Source organism: Aspergillus pseudodeflectus (genome assembly GCF_044049435.1).
Source record: "Aspergillus pseudodeflectus strain CBS 756.74 chromosome Unknown BJX68scaffold_12, whole genome shotgun sequence".
NCBI classification, from domain to species: domain Eukaryota; kingdom Fungi; phylum Ascomycota; class Eurotiomycetes; order Eurotiales; family Aspergillaceae; genus Aspergillus; species Aspergillus pseudodeflectus.
In genome coordinates this window covers 101,634-118,496 of record NW_027263788.1, presented here as the reverse complement: position 1 = coordinate 118,496, position 16,863 = coordinate 101,634, and the positions used below count along the sequence as shown (strand labels likewise).

Here is a 16,863-nt window from a genome sequence, read left to right as displayed (position 1 = left end):
AAGCTGACTTAAGTAGGTGGTTAGGCTTTATAGTAAAGCAGAAGCTAAGCAGCGCCCTGAGCAGGCACAAGCGCGCCTTCCTGGTTGGTGACGCAGTCCAAACCCACTCGCCTGTCACTGGGATGGGGATGAACACGGGCATCTAGTAGGTGCTTATGACATATATATTGCTCTTACTGAACCTGCACTAACTAAAAAGTAACGAACTCATATAATCTCGTCTAGAAGCTTGCTGGAGTCATCAAGGGGCATCTCCGAGCCGCCATCCTGGTAATCTATGACATAGAACGAGCAGCGGTAGCTAAACAACTAGTTGACGCAGACTAAACAACCCTGTAGCTCTTCCCCGTGAAAACCGGCTCTGAAGCTCCTTCCCTGCTTGTGTGGATGAATAACCTGTGGGCCTTTCCTTGCTAGTCGTGGGATTAGATACATGGACAAGCTCCTCACATCGCTGATAGCGCAAGGGATTGGATCATCCACCCTGGGTAAAGGTCTCCCCGAGCTGTGCATAACCCACCACGCCATGGGCAGGCCCGGCTACCTACATAATGTGTTTGGCAGATATAGAAGGTGGAAGAGGATCGTTTTTGCAGGGGTCGAATGAGGCGTATTCATCAACTGGCTTGGGAATTAGAGGGCACGCAACCTGTGATATTTAGACTCCTGGATGTACTCGTTTTCACTATGTAGGGTGGGAAGCGTGGAATTAGTAGATTTTTCTTAGCTTTTTCTATCACTTTTGTAAAGGAACTGCGACGGACTCTCTGACTATTTACGTCAATGAAGGGTCTGTGTATGTATAATCTGGTGGGAGTTAGCCGGACTGACCCTGGGTCCGTCTTAGTGCACCGGGATAAGAATATTGCTTGATATAGGGGCTAGATAAGGCTACCTACATGGAAATATACCTTTGCTTGGTCTTTCTAACGGCCTACGCGTTATGCGGTTACATGAGTTCATAAAGGTTTAGGCGTTGTAGGTTATAATTAGAAGATACGTTTCCTGATCCGTGTTATTGCTAATTTAGAGAATTATATTATATTATGTTACTAGAGGGAGGGAAGAGGGACTTCTTGACTCCCTTGCTGCCTGCCCTATGGGAATGCTACTGACCTCTAGTATAACGCTGGATATGATGAGATTCGCAAAAACTATACTAAAAACTTTATAAATTCTTAGTGTGGTGATATCCCTGAGGGTATATCCGTACACTAGAACCTGACCTGAGTGGAGTATAGTAGCGTCGATAGAGTCCTGCTTGATGGAGATGTCAGACTAGGTCATATAGCCAGCGGTAGGTTTTAAATTACTCGCTTACAGCGTAGATATTTTTAACCCCTTAGCATCCTATCGGGCTGGGTCGGGCGATGATTGTTCCTGGGGTTGTGAACGGCGTCGTGGGCTCGAGGGCGGCGATGATTGTTTTTGCGGTTGTTGCTGGGGTGGTGTTTATGGGGTATGTGGTTGTTCACATCTAGACTTTGGCTGGTGGGGCAAGGCAGCCAGAACTACATGGTGGAAAAGATGGAGGTGGACTTTCTGGTAAGCCGTTGCAGAGTTAGGCGGGTAATGAGGAGCAAAAAAGAAAGGCTGAGGTGTGAGTCTAGCGAGTGAAGAGCTCGTAGAGCGTAAGGGGACATTAGGGTATCTTCAGGGACTCAGCAACCCCGCTGGGGGTTCAGACGGGCTCCTGGACTGGACTGAGATTAGGGGGATTTGAGGGGCAGTTTCCTAGTATACCTCAACGTGCCTACAACTGCGAGCTCAAATGAAATTGTCAGACAGAAGAATGATTCCGGTATGACGCAGAGAAGAATAACCCTGATTGCCGACAAGACCTATCAGGTAGAACCAGAGGATACGGTATGCTACTATGAAGAATTCATAGATAAACCTCAGTCAAATAGTTGATCGCATGAAGATTGAGCATGTATCAAGTTCTAGACTAGAGAGATAAGCTTATTTTGAAGCTTCCCAGGACCAGAGATTAAATCAAATCGATCTTCCAGGAACAAGTTAGCAAGCGGGCCCAATAGATTTGGAGATTGTCTCCATCTCAGCAAGAGTCGGAATCTCCAATAAGAGAATATTTGATGAGGCCAACTTACCCTTGTGAGCATGACTCTGTCAAGGCCAGACATGTGGAGCGTAGAGCTATGACTTTGACAGTATTCAGCGGCCAATGTAGTCTTCCGATAGGTATACTGTAGGTACTGCAAGACCGACGTCAGCTTTGGTAGTAGCGAACATTCATTGAGGCAGTAGTAACAGTAACGAAAAGAGCATCATCACCTTGCCTCGCAAGCAACCACATTGAGTATCCCGTATTTCAAACCCATCAGCATCGCTTGCCCTCGTCGGCCAATAACATACCCCCAATCAGCCGGCTCCTTTTGAATGGTCAATGGATGTGATACAGACATTACAGGATCATCTGGAATGCCGCAACGGTCGTGTCTTCATCCACCCTTACCCAGTCTCCCACCCCCCGACCCCACAAGTCAGGGAAAGATCGCCAGTGAGCCCGGCATGCAAGGCCAGCATTCTTTGTAGCGGCAAATCTGCACGCTAAGGCGGTCGATTGAGTGCCGGCATCAACGCAGGGCCCCATACTGGCTTCGTCCAATCTCGTGATGAGCCGTGTACAGCATTGGACCCTCGGGGTTCGCAACCCTGCTCGGTGCGTTGTGTAGCCCTAGTTTAACGTCTAAAGCATCCGTAAAGTAGTCGTGGGCATACTAAGCGTCGTATTTCTTGGTTGCGTCTCTCTTTCTGCCAACTCTAGCAAACAAACTCTAGTGGTACTAGCCGTCTGGTTCTGTCTTTCCCCTTGGGCAAGCCGATATGGCCAAGGGTGACTTCTGGGTAGGAAAACAACTTCCTCATGCATTGGACAGCTGTGCGGACCTCTCTGGCATTCTTTCTGGTTAGTGAGCGCTACCCTATCTTAGCCATGCCATTAACCTTACGTGATGGAGCACTTGGTCGCTCTCGCAATGGATGTATGTTGTGTTTTTTATTCGAAGAAAAGACCAGAACGGTTCAGGCGGCCTTCGCTCAGGTAGTGTAAAGCAACAAGATGGTCTGACTGCGCACTTTGTTAGGCCAGCTAACATTCTCTCGCTGAAGATCCTTCACCACGCGGACGAACCTGTTTCCTCCGTCATATTGGCCATGGATTCTTTCTAGGCGGTGAACTACTGCTCGACCCATCGTGCGAAGACGTCACCTAATGGTGTAATTGAGGTCAACAAAGCAGGACTATCCCTTTGCTCCACTTACTACCCTATTCCAAGGAGCTATAAGCTGTGTGGAGCAGGAAACAACAGCGCACAGAACTCGGGCCTTAGTAGGTTGGTCCCGTTATCGATTCAACCTTAGGTACCCTGTTGAGTGGAGATCGGACCGTTCATCGAAGCCCTACGACCAAAGACGCCTTGGTCTACGCTTGGCACTCCCCCAGGTATGCGGCTTGTTGCACAAGAGAAATTTGCTCGACTATGATGCAAGGAGGCTTAGTAGACCCGTTCCCGGACTCGGGCCTGGGACCAGATTCCGATGGAGAATTCTGCCAGGATAGGACAACCACTGCTCTGTCGCAAGTGGCGCATCTCGTGGTAATCAGAAAGAGAGACGGTCAGGGGAGGGGGTCCCTAGCAGGAAACACTTGGAAGAATGAGTCTGCGCTGATGGACGAGGCATGCCTCTGCACAATTCACGTCTTGTGGCCATGTAGGGGGCGAAAGGGGGAGCTCACCATCAGAGGACCTGGTTGTTAAATGTGAACCGCGTATCATGGTATGGTTAGCTATTTAACGATAGAATTCGCTCCGTTGCCCAGCTTCCGCTTCCTGTCCTTTTGTTCGCGACTGTATGCACAAACCCGAATAGGGTCTGGATGCTACCATTATTCCGCCATGGGCTCAATTCTTCCAGATGTCTCTGACTACGACAGAGTCATTTCTCGTGGAGAAGGGCTCGGCCAGATCTTCTACCAGCGCATGCTCGAGGACCGAGAAGCCGTCGCAATCATCGACGAAACCACCAAAAGCCTGTCATACCGCGCTATTCATGAAAAGGCAATCGAGCTGGCGCAGACCCTCACCGAGCAGCAGTACACAGCTGGAGACCGGGTCGGCGTCATCGTCGAGCATGGCCTCTGCGACCCAGTCACGCAAGTGGCGATCATGTACGCCGGCGGCACCTGCGTGCCAATCGACCCCCTGCTCCCAGATCAGCAGATCAAAAGCCGGCTGTTGAGGTTGGGCGTCCGATACGTCCTTGTCGACGAGGCCAATGCAAAGCGAAGCCTCCCCTTTGCCATGCTCGTCGTGCGCGACGGCCACAAACCATCCAAGAAATCAACCTCGGCCCGTACCGGCACGGCTGCAGGCGAACGTTGCTTCCCCATCCCCACAGGGATAGACCACTGCTCGCATCTCATCCACACCTCGGGCACAACGAGCGAGCCCAAGGCCGTGCAGGTCGCCGCGCGTTCCATCATCCACGTCGCGCACCACGCACCCTACGAGCCCGTCCGCAAGACAGACGTGGTCGGCCACCCCAACAAGACGAGCTTCGACGTCGCCCTCTTCGACATATGGGGCGCGCTTCTCCGCGGCGCAGCCATCGGCGTCCTTAGCAAACCAACTCTCCTGGACAGCGCCGCGCTAGCCGCCGCCATCCGCCGGCTGAAGATCACCATTACAGCCATCACGGCGCCGCTTGTCAACCTGGCGGCGACGACGCACCCGGCGACCTTTCAACCGCTCCGGGTTGTCCTGATGGGCGGCGAAGCGGTCAATCTCCGTGCAATGGAGGCGATCCTGTCGGCGGGGCCGCCCACGCATCTGATGAATGCCTATGGCCCAACGGAGTGTTGCGTCTACTGTCTCACGCACGAGATTACATTTGACGACGTGCGTGCGGGCAAGGTCAGTATCGGGGAGCCGATCGGACGCAACGTGTGTGCTGTGTGCGACGAGGAGGGGAATCCCGTCAAGCCAGGCGAAGAGGGCGAGCTGCTCGTTGGCGGACCCGGTGTCTCCCCGGGGTATGTCGACCAGCTGGAGAAGAACGCAAAGACGTTTGTGGCTGTCCCCGGCATGGTCGACCCGGAGACTAAGCAGCCCTACCGCATGTACCGGACGGGCGATCTGGTTCGCCGGCGCCCGGATGGGCAGCATGATTTCCTTGGCCGTCGCGATGAGCAGGTCAAGATTCGGGGGTTCCGTGTCGAGCTTGGGGCTGTGCGGTCCGTGCTTATGGGCACGGGGCACTTTACTGAAGTATTTGCCATGGCCATGGACTCGCAGGCGGCTGGGGCCGGTGCGACTCTGGTTGCGTTTGCCGTGCTGCGTGCTGATGCGGCCAAGAGTGCCGTGGCTGAGGCTGTCGAGGTGGCCAAGGCGACTCTGCCGGACTATATGGTGCCTCACATCGAGGTGGTAGCGGAGATGTCTCTGAACGCGCACGCCAAGATAGATCGAAAGAAGTTGGAGAGTATATATCACCAGAGACGTGAGAGGCTCCTCAATGGCATTAATGGGCACAAGGAGGAGAAGGTGATGAGTACACGGCAGCAGATCGCGAGTATCTGGGCGATGGTCCTGGCCACGCCGGTCCCCGAATACAACGACGATGACGACTTTTTCGCCATGGGAGGCACCTCCCTGCAGGCTTCGTTGTTGATTACTCTCATTAGGCAGCAGCTCAACACCGAGATCTCTCTACTCGCCCTATACGATCATTCCACACTCGGCCAGCTAGCCGCCATCGTGGACCAACATCGAGGGTCATCCATGGCTGCCGTCCGCGACGAACAAGATGCACTGGCGGCCGACGTAAGGCTCGCAGATGAGCTGGAACCTCCCGTGCAGCCAGTGGTTGACTGGCGTCGTGACACGGAAGGGAGGGTCTTCCTCACCGGCGCAACCGGCTTCGTAGGCGCATTCTTCCTGTCCTCGCTCCTCACAATGCCCGGGGTGTCCCAGGTTGGCTGCCTTGTCCGTGCAGCAACCCCCGCCAGAGCCCTCCAGCGCATCCGCGCTACACTCGCCAAGTACAGTCTCTGGCAGGACTCGTTCTCATACAAGCTCCTTCCCCTGTGCGGCGACCTCCAAGACCATTGGCTCGGCCTCGGCGAGGACCGCTTCCACGAGATCGCAGCCTGGAGCAGCGTAGTCTTCCACTTTGGCGCCCTCGTCAACTACACAAAGCCCTACTCCCTGCATCGCCCTGCAAACGTCATCGGCACAGCAAACATTGCCCGCCTCGCAGTCACAGCCCGCCCCAAGGCCCTCCACTACTGCTCCAGCATATCCTGCTTCGGCCCCACGGGGTCCATCAACGGCTCCAAGATCGTCTATGAAGACGCCCCGCTCCTCCCGCACCTCCCGGCCCTGCCCTACGATCACGGCTACGCGCAGAGCCAATGGGTCGCCGACGCCCTCCTCCAGCGCCTCATCACACGAGGCTTCCCCATCGCCATCTACCGTCCGGGTTTTATAACGGGTCACTCGCAGACCGGCATCTGCAACCCAGACGACTTCTTCAGCCGCCTCATCTGCTCCGGCCTGGATCTAGGCGTGTACCCAGAGCTGCCCGACCAACGCAAGGAATTCGTCCCTGTTGACTACGTCGTGTCCGCAATGCTGCAAATATCAACCTCCGTCTTCTCCGTCGGGCACGCTTTCCACCTTCTCCCCAACCGCACCGCATCGGTCGACATGATCCAGACCATGGATCTGATTTCCCAGGTGCGCGGGACACCTATACAGCGGCTACGGTATGAGGAGTGGATTGAGCGGTTGTCTACGACCTCGCATGCGAGCCTGCAGCCGCTGCTGCCCATGCTAGCGGAGAAGGTGCGCGATGGGCTGAGTCGCTGGGAGCTGTATGAGAGGATGCCTGTTTATGATGCGACGAATACGAAGCGTGCGCTGGCGATGCTGCCGGTGCAGCTGGAGTGCCCGGGTTTTGATCGCGAGTTGGTGAAGAAGTATGTTGATTATTTGTATGCGGCGGAGAGGGGGCAAGTTTGAGTCGCTGGAGGGTGGCTAGGGCATTTGAGTGCAATTGATCGCTTTTTTTTTTTTTTTAGTTTTTGCATCCAAGGGTTTGATGTAACTGGGTTGGTTAGATTGGATTAACTACCGGTAAAGGCAGGGAGGGGGTGGAGCTTGTGGGTTAGGCTTAATAAAAATACGTCAGCAATACATTGCATCTTCAGGGTTGTAGATGATATTTGCATGTACGCAATTGACAAACACTCGTACTTGAATAGACTTCTGGTCTACAGTGGTATCCAACCGGTGTTCAATTTCAGTGTCTACATATCCTTCCTATATCTATCAAAGTCACAGCAGCATTTACCCGACCAATCAGCTCACCTCCCCACCCTCTCGCCCCCTATTCATACTATTGATACTCATACTCGTCCTCGCACTACTCGTCTTCACAGAAAACCACCTCACCCCCACCGCCCCCAGAACCCCAAGACAAACCATCGCCACCCCAACAAAAAACGCCCGCGTAACAGCCCCATTATAGACCCTCAAAACTCCCTGCAAAGAATCCCCCGAAAACTCCCTCCGTAACTCCCCCAACCCAACCCCAACAACCCGCCCGCAATCAGCGCCCCCCACATCCTCTTTCGTACACATCGCCAGCAACCCATTCTGAAACACCGCCTGCGCAACAGAAACAGACACCGCCCCACCCATCATCTGGAAGAAGAGCACAATCACCGTTGCACTGGGAAGATCTCCTGGTGGTATAGCAGCCTGCACGGCCGTGACGGGGAGCTGGATACCCATCCCCGCGCCGGCACCGTAGAGAGCTTGGTACGAGATCCACTTGCTCGGTCCCGAGTGGATGGATATGGTGGTGAGGAGTCCTGCGCCGATAGCACCCAGGACGGAGCCGAGGAGCATGAAGGGGGCATAGTAGCCGATCTTGCCGACGAGGAAGCCTGTTATGACTGAGGTGACGGTTGTGGAGATTAGCATGGGGAGGTTCATGAGGCCTGATTCTGTGGCGGTGGCGGATTTGATGGATTGGAACCAGATGGGGAGCTGGATGGATGGTTCATTAGTTACACGGTAGTATCTCGGATTTGGGAGGAGGCGGGGCAAGTGACTTGCGTAGTATGTGAAGACCGTAAAAGACGCACTGAGGCAGAAGGCATACAGCGCTGGGCCCCAGACGTCGCGGTTGCTGATTAGAGCCGGGGGCACGGTGGCTCGACCCTGCTGGCCCCACTGGATCAAAACAAAAATGAGGAGGAGGCCCGCGGAGCTGATGAAGAGGGCTATGATGCGCGGGCTGTCCCAGGCGTACTTGGCCCCGCCCCATTGCAGCGCAAGCAAAAGGCAGATAACGCAGGGCAAGCAGGACACTGTACCCGGGATATCGAGTTCCACGGCTACGGCTCGTAAGCTGGTTTGCCTCTTCTGTCGCGGCGCCTTGTACAGGAGCACGATGAAAAGTGCCGTCACGGCGCCCGCGGGCAGGTTGATGTAGAAGCACCATCTCCAGGTAGCGTGGTCGGTTAGTGCGCCGCCGATTAAAGGACCGGCCATGCTAGCAACACCGTATAGACTGCCTATTATGCTGGTGACGAGGGGCCGTCGTTTGAGTGGGATCGTCTGCGCGATGATCAGGAAGCAGCCTGCGTAGACGCCTGAGGTGCCAATGCCGGCGATTGCGCGCCCGATGATCAAACTTGTCGAGTTTGGCGCCACGGCACAGATGAGGGAGCCGAGTTCGAAGATCGCTAGGACAATGAGGTAGACCCATTTGGTGGAGTAGAAGGCGAAGAGTTTGCCAAAGGTTAGGGTGAGGGAGCAGGAGGTTAATTGGTAGGCGCTGCCGTACCAGCCTATGTCTGCTAGGGAGTTGAATTCGTCTGTTATTCTCGGGATTGCTGTGGCCATGATTGTTGTGTCCTGGGTGGTATTTTAGCGGGTTGGTTGGGATTGGAATCAGGGGTGGGTGTCTTACGAGTGCCACGCATAGGACGGATAGTGATAGTCCAGTCATGATCACGGCGACTCTCCAGGATTCGAGATTTTGGTCGAGGGCTTCATGCTCGTGCTGTTCGCTTGACGCTGAGGTGCTACTCGCCTCTTTCCATCGAGATTGCTTTGAATCATCCATCTTGTTTGCCGAGCTGCAATCTCCACTGGGGGCTTCTATCTCAACCGATCGCCGGGCCTCCGAGCTGGGGACGCCTCGCACCTTTGGTTCCTCCGTGATCATGTTTATCGTCATATCCCCTAGCTGTGAACTATTCTTCGGCGCAGCAACCCGAGCAGAGGACGAACATACAAGGATATATGTATAAACCTAGAGGGCGCTGACGTATTACCAATTACGCCTGGATATAGCAAGACTCCTGGGCAGGCAGATGATTTGACCGCTTGTCCCTCGAATCAGTGCTTTGAGCGATCACTTTCACCTTCGCTCCGAGAGGTCGTTTAGTCAACCCCGAGGGTTGGAATGAGCAAGGGGGTTGTGTGACCACACCGGCAGAAGCGATCCCCCCTACTGGTTTCAACGAGCTCCTGCCGGCTGCTGCGAAAGGGGAGAACCCGAGATTCCTACTCAAATTGCGCGCTTAGTCAAGTCGGTATGCAAGGTTGCAGGCTATCGTTGGAACCCTGGGCCTGCCCAAATACACCCCCGATGAGATAGCCGGTGGATTGACAAGTGCTGCTTATATTTCAAATCCGCGCTCCTTACACGTAAAGTCCCACGAAAGCCAAGGTATAGAAATATAATCAATTACTAGCACCTCTGCCTTGGTCGAATCTTCACCATAACATTCGCAACAGGCGTCGCCACAAAATGATCGTGCCAGTCCAACCTCTCCGGAATCGGCTCGCACAGTTGTATATCGTAGTGGGCAAATAAATGTCCCAGAGTGACCTGGAGCTGAATCTGGGCAAGGCTTGGAGAGCAGTCCAGTCAGCCAACGGCGAGGAGGAAATTGCAGGGATACCTACTTGATACCAATACACGCGCGGCTGCCACGGCTGTATGGATTGAGATACCGGTCTTGTTCGGAGCTCGCACCGGTGAGCCACCTTTCCGGACGGAACTCATGGGGCTGCGGGAAAATGGTCTCGTTGAAATGGTGGACGAAGTTTGATGAGGACACCACGGTCTATACCGGATACAGTTAGCCATGTGGTTGAAAGAAAGAGGTGGGGGGGTGTAGATTGGACTGCCTCACGCCCGCGGGTACAAAGTGCTTCCCTACTGTCAATCCCTGCGCAGGAACGATTCGAGGCAGAGGGCCGGGCAGAGCGGGCCACATACGATGGGTCTCTTTGATGACGGCGTTCTGTAATGATCAGACTTTCTCCAGGCCTCGCCATCAAGAGCCGGCTTACCAGGTATGGGAGGGTGCTGAGTAGCTTTACATGGACACTCGTTGCATCTGGATCGGTAACAGGAGCCTCGTCAAGCTCCGCGCGCAGCCTCTGCTGCACACCAGGGTTGCGGATAATATAGTAGATTGCGGCAGCAATTGTCCGTCCACTCGTATCAACCCCGGCGTCGATAAAGGTAAATGTTTCCTCGGTCAGGTACTGCAACGTTGGTGCATTTCCTGTCGTCTCGTGAGCATGTGCAATCAGCAGCTCGATCAGCGATGCTTGGCTGCGGTCCATGGCGGGACTAATGGGCTCGTCCATGCGGGGTAAGGTATGTTCCTTGCATTTCTAGATGCTATCAGCACTTTGATCATGGGTCACGGCAACGGCAGCATGACGGACCTGCTTGAAGTTGTAAACACCCGCGGGCTCGAATCGGTCGGAGATGGAACTGGGAAACAAAGCACCGATCGCGCCTAGGTAAGGGAAGAAGCGCACTGCCAATGTCAGGATCCGATTGAACTCTTGCTGCTGAGAAGGACATACACCAGGGAATCAGTGAAGAGAGGTTATCAACCGTGTCGAGCAGCGCGGGCTTACTCGGCCCATACTCGACAAGGTCACCGCAATTCCCAAAGAGGACCTCTCCCACTACGTTGATCTGGCAGTCGATGGGTCAGTACTGGTATACTGGGGGGGAGGAGATGGGGAGAGACCGTCAATGCCCTCATCAAATCGGTCGCATCAGACGTCTTGTCCATCCGAGTCTGCTCTGCCATGTAATCAACCAGCTGCTGTAACCTGCGCAGCACCCCCGGCGCTCCGGCCTCTGCTGCTTGCTTCGAGAATCGCGGGCTCAGTATCTTCCGCCGCTCTCGGTGTTTCGCGCGATCCGCAATAGAGAAGATTGACCCATCGTTGTTGGCACAGGTGTAGAAGGTATGGTCTTTGCAGAAGTCGGTTCCCATGCAGAAGATTCTAGATTGCGGGTTGTTGGCAAGAAGCCTCTCTTGTTTGGAACGGCACGCTCACCTTTCATATATATCGATATCGTTGACGTGGACATGGTTGGGGCCGACTCGCACGATGGACGAACCTAGCTTTCGTTGTCAAGGCTGGCCTTGAGAGGCTGCGTCGATATCACACTCACCATACTTCCTATGCAGCTCCGGGTATGTCTTACACCACTGCCCATTCATGATGATGTTTGTGTAGAGCTCGTCATAGCCACAAAAGACGCTCAGTCGGGAGCCTGGGATGTGCCTCAGGGGAGAATAAAACAAGCCATATCCCAGCTTGACCAGGAAAAGGAGGAGGACAAGTGCTGCCAGGATTTGAACGAGACGAGGAATCGTCGTAGCATCTGCCTGGAGGATGGTTTGGGATGCGGCGTTGAATACTGCCATGGCTTGACCTGGTGTACAGCGATCTCCTGAGATTAGCAAGGCTCGAGTGATGAAAGGTTGGCATCGAGGTCGGTCACGGCTGCGATGGTAGCAATCCGGTGAGAGGCAGTGAGGGGTTGTCCCTTCTCAAACACATTCTTACCCTTGCTTCCCGCTGTGTGGGTTCTCGTTCTGTTGTGTCGTTAGTAATCTTGCTCAGACAATCAAGACAATGTAGGCGACATCGGTGGTTTACGTATATTACCATGCTTGGAGCCCACGGTTAAGTGATCATATCCCTCAAACCTCCGACCAGTCAATACGATTCAAGTTCTCTAGCCTTCCGCAGCGCAGCACCCAACATGAAGGATCTTGTCATCGTCCCGCTCAACAAGGGGCAGGTCCTGCAAGCAGGCAAGTACTGTGAGGAACACAGTGTTCCGTTACCGCCAGTGGTGAGAGAGCAACTTCGGATCACGGAGGAGCTCTCGGACGAGGAGAGCATCATGGCTACTTCCGCCTCCCAGTGCGCCTGGCTGATGAGCTTGACGCAAGTTTTGAAGCCTGCCCGAGGTCAGTGTCACCCGCTGCATTCCACTGATGTAGATCCTTCAACTAATATGGAGCCTGGAACAGTGCTCGAGCTGGGCACCTTTACTGGCGTTGGCGCTCTTGCGTTCCACGAAGCCACGAAACACACCAACGCGGAGATTGTGACTGTCGACGTGTCGGAGAAGTATCTGAAAATTGCGGAAGACGCCTTCAAGCGACACGGGGCCACAAATCGGATTCGTGTTATCAAGGGGAATTGTCTCAATGTGTAGGCACTCCTAATCCTGCCGAGCGTCTGTATAGATACGATCGCTAACCTGAGACGCGATGCTACAGTCTTCACACATTAGAAGGTCATTTTGATCTAATCTACGTGGACGCCGAGGAGGATGAGTACGAAGCGTACACGCGGTTGATCCTCGACCACAAGCTCTTGTCTCCGCGGGGAGTCCTCATTATCGATGACAGTACGTTGTGCACTTTACCTTCGCATTGCTGGTGACTGCAGCTAACAGGCCACGGTGGCAGCTCTTCTGGAAGGGCTGGTGTTTGACCGCTCTATTTCGAAGAACTTCCCCGAACAAATCCAGGAGCCCTACCTGGCGATTGCCGACAGGATGAATCGGTTCAACAGGTTTGTTGCGTCAGACCCTCGCATCACCGCAACTTTGATCCCAGCTTTCAATGGTGTTACACAGATCATGTGGAAGTAGTCATATTAAGATAGAGGCCAATCTAACTTTCATCTTTGGGACATAGCTTGAAGTAGCCCCACGCGCCTTGTGTCGGAAAAGCCCATAGTGGTGGACTTGCTGTGGACCGGACCACTCGGCCAAAAAGGTGTCCAGACAACAGTTTGTCTCTCGTAGTGGTCATAGCATGGTAGATTCCGGCTGGCACTTGTTAATCCCCTACATAGATTCAATTCCATCCCTTCTTTCGATTCCTTGCTGCAGAAAGACCCGCCTGTCGTGCAGTCGTGCCTGGGGAGCTTTTGGTTCGTCTGTGGCACTCAGCATGGGCACCTTGCGTATGTACGTAATGGCCTCTGCCCTTACGTACTCTATAGCCCCGCTGCAAGAAGACCTGACGGTCTTCTATAGTGCCTTTTTGACCGTGTGCTTCTGGTAAGCAGCGGACTGGATCGCTACAGCGTACAAGACAGATACTGAGGTCCCTTGCATTTGGGTTAAAGGGCACGGAGACCCATACCATCCACATACTCGCTGAGCGCAGAAACGTCATTCCAATAAGCCAGGATGCTGTTTTGCTGATCCCTGAGCGAGCGCTGGATATAAGCCGTCTATCCGCATTCTCTTTCAATCTTGTTCAACATTTGACTCACTATTTTGAATCTTGCCACCAATAAACACTTCACTTACAGCTCCTCCCAACATGACCGTCCCCGACTCTACCTCAAAACCCCAGATCAAACGGGTCCCAGCACACGCAGACCCAACCGCCATCCGCCACCTACTCGAAGACGACGGCGCCGTAATCCTCGAAGGCATCTTCTCACAAGAAGTAATTCGGACCTTCAACCAGGAGCTCGACCCAGCCTCCAAAGCGGCCAAACTAGGCGCCAGAACAAACTACGACTTCCAGTTTCCCGAGCAATCCAAATACGTCTTCAACCTGCCAGGCGTCAGCAAAACCTTCCGCACCAAGATCCTCAACAACCCGGTCCTGCACGGGATCGCTAAGAACATCTTCGAGAGGACCGGCGACTACTGGCTCACAGCCGCGTTCCTCCGCGAGCTCCACCCGGGCCACAACCCGCAGATGCTGCACCGCGACGAATCCACCCACCCGCTCCTCTCGCACATGAAGCCCGGCGCGCCACCACTGGGACTGAGTTTCATTCTCGCGCTCACAGACTTCACCGAGGAGAACGGTGGGACGCGCGTGATCCTGGGTAGCCACAAGTGGGCCGAGGTTGGGAATCCCACGGCCGAGCAGACGGTGCCGACGCAGATGAAGGCGGGCGATGTGCTGGCTCTGGCGCAGGGGGTTGTGCATGGCGGTGGCGCGCACCCCGAGGACCTTCCGGACCCGCGGCGGGCAGTGTTGGTCTTTTACAGTAGTTGCCAGCTGACGCAGTTTGAGACGTATAAGACGATGCCGCGGGAGGTGGTGGAGAGTATGACGCCGCTTGCGCAGCAGATGATTGGGTGGCGGTCTGTGAAGCCTGCGAGGCCGAATGTCTCGGGATTGAATATCACGGATGCGAAGCTGCTGGAGGATGCGTTGCAGTTGAAGTCAAACCAGGCGTTATGATTTTGCACAGTAGAGTTGGTTGGGGAAGGGTCTGTCAGACGGGGCCATGTACGGTTTTGATCTTCCTTACATGGGAGTTTTAGGTAGTGTCGTAGCCAGCGTATCGACCCAAGGCAGAAAATTACACGAGTTTGATAGATCGTGACAAAGTAATAACAGCCACTTGTGTCTCGGAATGTACCTAATTCCTTAATCCTGGTGCGCGTTGCTTCCTTCGGAGCGGGCCGCGTTGGAGCCGCTGCAGCTCTGGATTCCGGAAGTGGGCAATGCAAGGGATACACGGCCTTGCGGATCGAAAGATCCTCCTTGCGCCACTGCAATGTGATGCAAGCCTCGTTCGCGCTGCAGGATTCTCGCAAGGGGCTTCCACCGGTGGGCTATGTTGTCACATACCATTCTACCCCTCGAATCATGCCCATCTCTACCCCCCATGCCTTCTGCATAGGTGAGCACGATTGGAGGATGCATATTACGTTTTTGTGCGATTAATAAAAAAGAGATGAATGTAGCCCTCGCCTTGGACATCTCGAACGACGAAAGGTCTCACCGACAAAGCAAGCCCTTATTCCGATTCTGGTGTGTGGACATCTCTCTTGTTACATGCAGGGTGATAAAACGAACGTCAGATGTTATGGATGATGGCTATTACGCAATACACCCTCTTCAGCGCAGGGTAGTACAGACCTATCGTAATGCATACCAGGGGTGGATGGTACGATTTCAACGAATGTCAGTTTCGGTCTTCGCCTCTCGGTATTTGCTCCTCTACTATCGCACCGCTTCATTTTCACTTGATCTGTCCTGGGTAGAGAACGCTGGATATACCAAAGCTACAATATCCCGGATACTGAGAGTATCCCACGCTCCTTACCCATCAGTATGTCCCAACCGCAAGGCAAGAAAGACCTCGATGGGGTTCTCGACATCACCGGGAACGCGTCCTGCCTAGACATGCACATCCAGCTTTGTCTTTGCTATGCTATGCCAGACAGCTCCCCATCTTCACAAACAGCCACAATCAACACGCTGAAAACTGGTCTGGACAACTTGACCAGGAGCTTCCCCTGGGTAGCCGGGCAGGTTGTCTACGAACCGCCCAGCAAAACACACACGGGGAGAATGAAAATAAAACCACTAGGCCAGACTCCGTCCCTAATCGTCAAGGACCTGAGCCGAGACCCCTCCACACCGGGCATGGAGGAGTTACGGCAGACCGAGTTCCCCATGAAACTACTCGACGAGCGAACGATAGCACCCATCCCCACCTACTCGGCAACCATGACAGGCCCGAAGCCCGTCCTGGTCCTCCAGGCCAACTTCATACCGGGTGGCCTGATACTCACCGCAGCGGGCCAGCACCAAGCAATGGACTACCCGGGGATGGGCAACCTCCTGCATCTTCTCTCCAAAGCGTGCCACGGCAAAGCATTCACCCCGGAGGAAATAACCGCCGCAAACCTCTCCCGCTACAATCTCATCCCCTTCCTCGACGACTCTTACCAGCCCGGACCAGAGCTCTACCGCCGCGTCATCCCCCCGGCCGAGCCCACTGTGGCACACTCCGCCCCCGCCCCTCCCAGCAGCTGGGCAAACGTAATATTCAACCCCGACTCCCTCGCTGCACTCAAACGTCTCGCCGAACAGAACCTAACCACACACCTCGGCTTCATCTCCACTGACGACGCCCTAACCGCCTTCGTCTGGAAGGCGATCGCTCGCGCCCGACTGCCCCGCCTCGATCCCACAGAAGAAGCAACCCTGAGCCGCGCCGTCAACATCCGGCACCTGTTCGACATCCCCGAGACGCACCCGGGGATGGTGACCATGTGCGTCTACGATACTGCCACACTGAGCACCCTCGTGCAGGAGCCCCTGGGGACGACCGCGTCGCGGCTCCGCTCGGAGCTGGACCACGAGAAGACGGGACTGGCGTATATCACGCGGGGGGCGGTGACGATGCTCCATCGATCGACGGATAAGAGTATACTCAACTATATGGGGACGATTAGGACGAGCATTGATCTTATGTATAGCTCTTTTGCCATTGTCAAGGCCTATGAACTGGACTTCGGCTTGGGGCTCGGGATGTGCGAGGCGGTGCGCTTGCCGCTGCCCCCCGCCGACCCGGGCATTGTCTATGCGTTGCCCAAGCGGGCAGATGGTCAGGTTGTTCTTGCGATGTGTCTGGAGGATGTGGATATCGAGGCGCTGAAGCGGGATAGAGAGTTTGTGCGCTATGGTCGGTTTATTTAGTTCAATTAGGTCTT

The 16,863-nt window shown here is 54.5% G+C and overlaps 6 protein-coding genes across 6 annotated transcripts; 4 read left to right on the top strand and 2 right to left on the bottom strand.

Moving 5' to 3' along the window:
* Window positions 1-3,920: 3,920 nt before the first annotated feature.
* Window positions 3,921-7,046, top strand: BJX68DRAFT_254017 (non-ribosomal peptide synthetase; the record flags this gene model as incomplete). Its single annotated transcript, XM_071042829.1, has 1 exon — window positions 3,921-7,046. One exon carries the CDS (start codon window positions 3,921-3,923, stop codon window positions 7,044-7,046), a length of 3,126 nt encoding a protein of 1,041 aa, XP_070901155.1.
* Window positions 7,047-7,326: 280 nt separating this feature from the next.
* BJX68DRAFT_274570 (MDR family MFS transporter) lies at window positions 7,327-9,162 on the bottom strand (the record flags this gene model as incomplete). Its single annotated transcript, XM_071047683.1, has 4 exons — window positions 7,327-7,352; window positions 7,451-8,078; window positions 8,148-8,951; window positions 9,007-9,162. 4 exons carry the CDS (start codon window positions 9,160-9,162, stop codon window positions 7,327-7,329), a joined length of 1,614 nt encoding a protein of 537 aa, XP_070901154.1.
* Window positions 9,163-9,792: 630 nt separating this feature from the next.
* Window positions 9,793-11,788, bottom strand: BJX68DRAFT_264739 (cytochrome P450; the record flags this gene model as incomplete). The annotated part of the gene is made up of 9 exons (XM_071045041.1): window positions 9,793-9,955; window positions 10,011-10,171; window positions 10,241-10,351; window positions 10,401-10,730; window positions 10,785-10,879; window positions 10,929-11,043; window positions 11,099-11,360; window positions 11,415-11,478; window positions 11,533-11,788. 9 exons carry the CDS (start codon window positions 11,786-11,788, stop codon window positions 9,793-9,795), a joined length of 1,557 nt encoding a protein of 518 aa, XP_070901153.1.
* A 341-nt stretch (window positions 11,789-12,129) lies between these two features.
* On the top strand, window positions 12,130-13,032 carry BJX68DRAFT_264738 (O-methyltransferase; the record flags this gene model as incomplete). Its single annotated transcript, XM_071045040.1, has 4 exons — window positions 12,130-12,340; window positions 12,404-12,587; window positions 12,656-12,786; window positions 12,848-13,032. The coding sequence occupies 4 exons, from the start codon at window positions 12,130-12,132 to the stop codon at window positions 13,030-13,032; spliced, it is 711 nt and encodes a 236-aa protein (XP_070901152.1).
* Window positions 13,033-13,714: 682 nt separating this feature from the next.
* Window positions 13,715-14,596, top strand: BJX68DRAFT_254015 (phytanoyl-CoA dioxygenase family protein; the record flags this gene model as incomplete). Its single annotated transcript, XM_071042828.1, has 1 exon — window positions 13,715-14,596. The coding sequence occupies one exon, from the start codon at window positions 13,715-13,717 to the stop codon at window positions 14,594-14,596; it is 882 nt and encodes a 293-aa protein (XP_070901151.1).
* An 879-nt stretch (window positions 14,597-15,475) lies between these two features.
* BJX68DRAFT_264736 (transferase family-domain-containing protein) lies at window positions 15,476-16,849 on the top strand (the record flags this gene model as incomplete). The annotated part of the gene is made up of 1 exon (XM_071045039.1): window positions 15,476-16,849. One exon carries the CDS (start codon window positions 15,476-15,478, stop codon window positions 16,847-16,849), a length of 1,374 nt encoding a protein of 457 aa, XP_070901150.1.
* Between the last annotated feature and the right edge of the window lie 14 nt (window positions 16,850-16,863).